The 2025-nt window shown below is 39.7% G+C and overlaps 1 protein-coding gene across 1 annotated transcript in view; it reads right to left on the bottom strand.

The window, feature by feature from the left end:
• The window catches only part of LOC106882388 (ATP-dependent DNA helicase Q1), a 31641-nt gene that overhangs the window by 28601 nt on the left and 1015 nt on the right, over window positions 1–2025 (bottom strand). Inside the window, exon 2 of the mRNA XM_052969118.1 lies at window positions 558–731. Within this exon, the coding sequence (XP_052825078.1) occupies window positions 558–731 (174 nt within the window). The remainder of the gene's footprint in view (window positions 1–557; window positions 732–2025) is intronic.

The following is a 2025-nucleotide window of genomic DNA, read 5'->3' as shown; positions in this document are numbered from 1 at the left end:
CACACACACTTTGTCAACTAGTGTTAGTTTATTTACATGTCTGCAACTTAGTAGTTCAGCAAGGTGAGGAACAACAGAATGAGTAGCAGATGTACAGGTGTCCATTTGTTCAACTAAAACCCTTCAAGAAGGTGCTCCACCATGGCCACACTCCAATCAACACTCTGAATAATCCATCATTAAAAGTTAAAATTTTGACCAAGCCCTTTTGTATAATTATTCAGTCAAATTACTGAAAAAAAAACAAATGAATAAAAGAATAGGCACAAGGCCTGAAAATTGGGGGAGGGGGATAGTTGATCACATCAACTCCACTACTCAACTGGTACTTGATTTATTGACCCTGAAAGGATGATAGGCAAAGTCGACCTCAGCGGAATTTGAACACAGAACATAGGGATGGTCAAAATACTGCTAAGCGTTTCATCCAGTGTGCTAACGTTTCTGCCAGCTCGCTGCCTTAAATGGTAGGATAACAATAAGAGGTGGACCAGAACATTTCACAGATACTGAAGGTGTTAATAGACGGCTGAAACAAATAAACTAGGGCTATGAACCTGTTAAACTCCAGTCTTTGCCATCTTTCTTTGGTTTTGAACTACTCTCTCTCAGAATTGTCTCCAACTCCTCCTTTTTCTGTACTAAAGCACTCTGTCTCTTTAACACATCTTGCAGTAGCTGTTCCGTTTCCACAAGCTGTTGTTTCACATCAGCCAGTTCTTTGCGGTAAGCTGAAAAAGAAAGAAATATTGGTCTGTGAATGTATCAATAAATATCCTCAAAAAATATTTTCATGAAAGAATTTGGCCGATTCCAGTGCCCATTGACTGGCTCTTTTGACGGTGACATATAAAAAGCACTATCTGAACGTGATTGATGCCAGGGCTGCCTGACTGGCTCCTGTGCTGGTGGCATGTAAAAAGCACCCACGACACTCTTGGAGTGGTTGGCGTTAGGAAGGGCATCCAGTTGTAGAAATATTGCCAAATCAGATTGGAACCTGGTGCAGCCGCAAGCTTTCCAGACTTCAGTCAAACTGTCCAACACAAGCCAGCATGGAGAATGGACATTAAACGATGATGATGATGATGATGATTTGAGATGAATCACACTGCTTCCATGATAGTGACACAACTATCACAATGCCGAACAAAAGGAGACACTAACACACACACACACACACACAAACTAGATCATCAAGGCTTCAGTTGACCTAATGGCCTGGGGTTATAGTAGAAGTTACTTGCCCAAGATGCCACACAATGGGACTGAACCCAAAATCATGTGATTGGGAAACACACTTCTTATCATCAGTACTTAAAATACGGACAGTCCGATTTTTTGCTTAAATCCCAGCAACAGACCACTCTTGGGTGCATCATTATTCCATTAATGTGTTTATGGGGAGAGAAATATTGAAAAGCATTAGTGTCAGAGTGACAAAGAAACGAAGAAGGTATCAGGTGGCCGTGGGATGTGCTAAAAACAACAACTATAGCATAGCCAATAGAATGGACCTGAGCTCAAAACAGGTATTTTATTGAAACAACTCGGGGTTGGGGTGGAAAACCCAAGTCGATTGTAGGCCGGTCTTTTTAATATAACTTTGCAGATCGAAATTGGATACTATGATTAGAGTGCTTTGAAGTCTGCGCTGTGTTTTACTAACTGATAAATAATCTTTGCTTTTATTTTAATTTAAATAATAAAAGCATAAGCACGGTAATTGCTAATTTACATGTAATCAACGGCAGGGTTTCAAATTTTGGTACAAACAGCAATTTTAATCGGAGGGAGAAATCGATTACATCGATCTCGGTACTCACTGATATTTATTTTATGGACCCCGAAAGAATGATAGGCAAAGTTGACGTCGGTGGAACTTCAACTCAGAAGGTAAAGGGCCAGACGAAAGGCCTCTAAGCATTTGTCCGATGCGCTAACGATTCTGCTACCTCGCCATAAATTTGACTATTCAAACTAAGATATGTATATATATATATATATATATATATATATATATAT

The sequence above is a fragment of the Octopus bimaculoides genome, chromosome 7 (assembly GCF_001194135.2).
Source record: "Octopus bimaculoides isolate UCB-OBI-ISO-001 chromosome 7, ASM119413v2, whole genome shotgun sequence".
NCBI classification, from domain to species: domain Eukaryota; kingdom Metazoa; phylum Mollusca; class Cephalopoda; order Octopoda; family Octopodidae; genus Octopus; species Octopus bimaculoides.
This window is presented reverse-complemented; position numbering and strand designations above follow the sequence as displayed.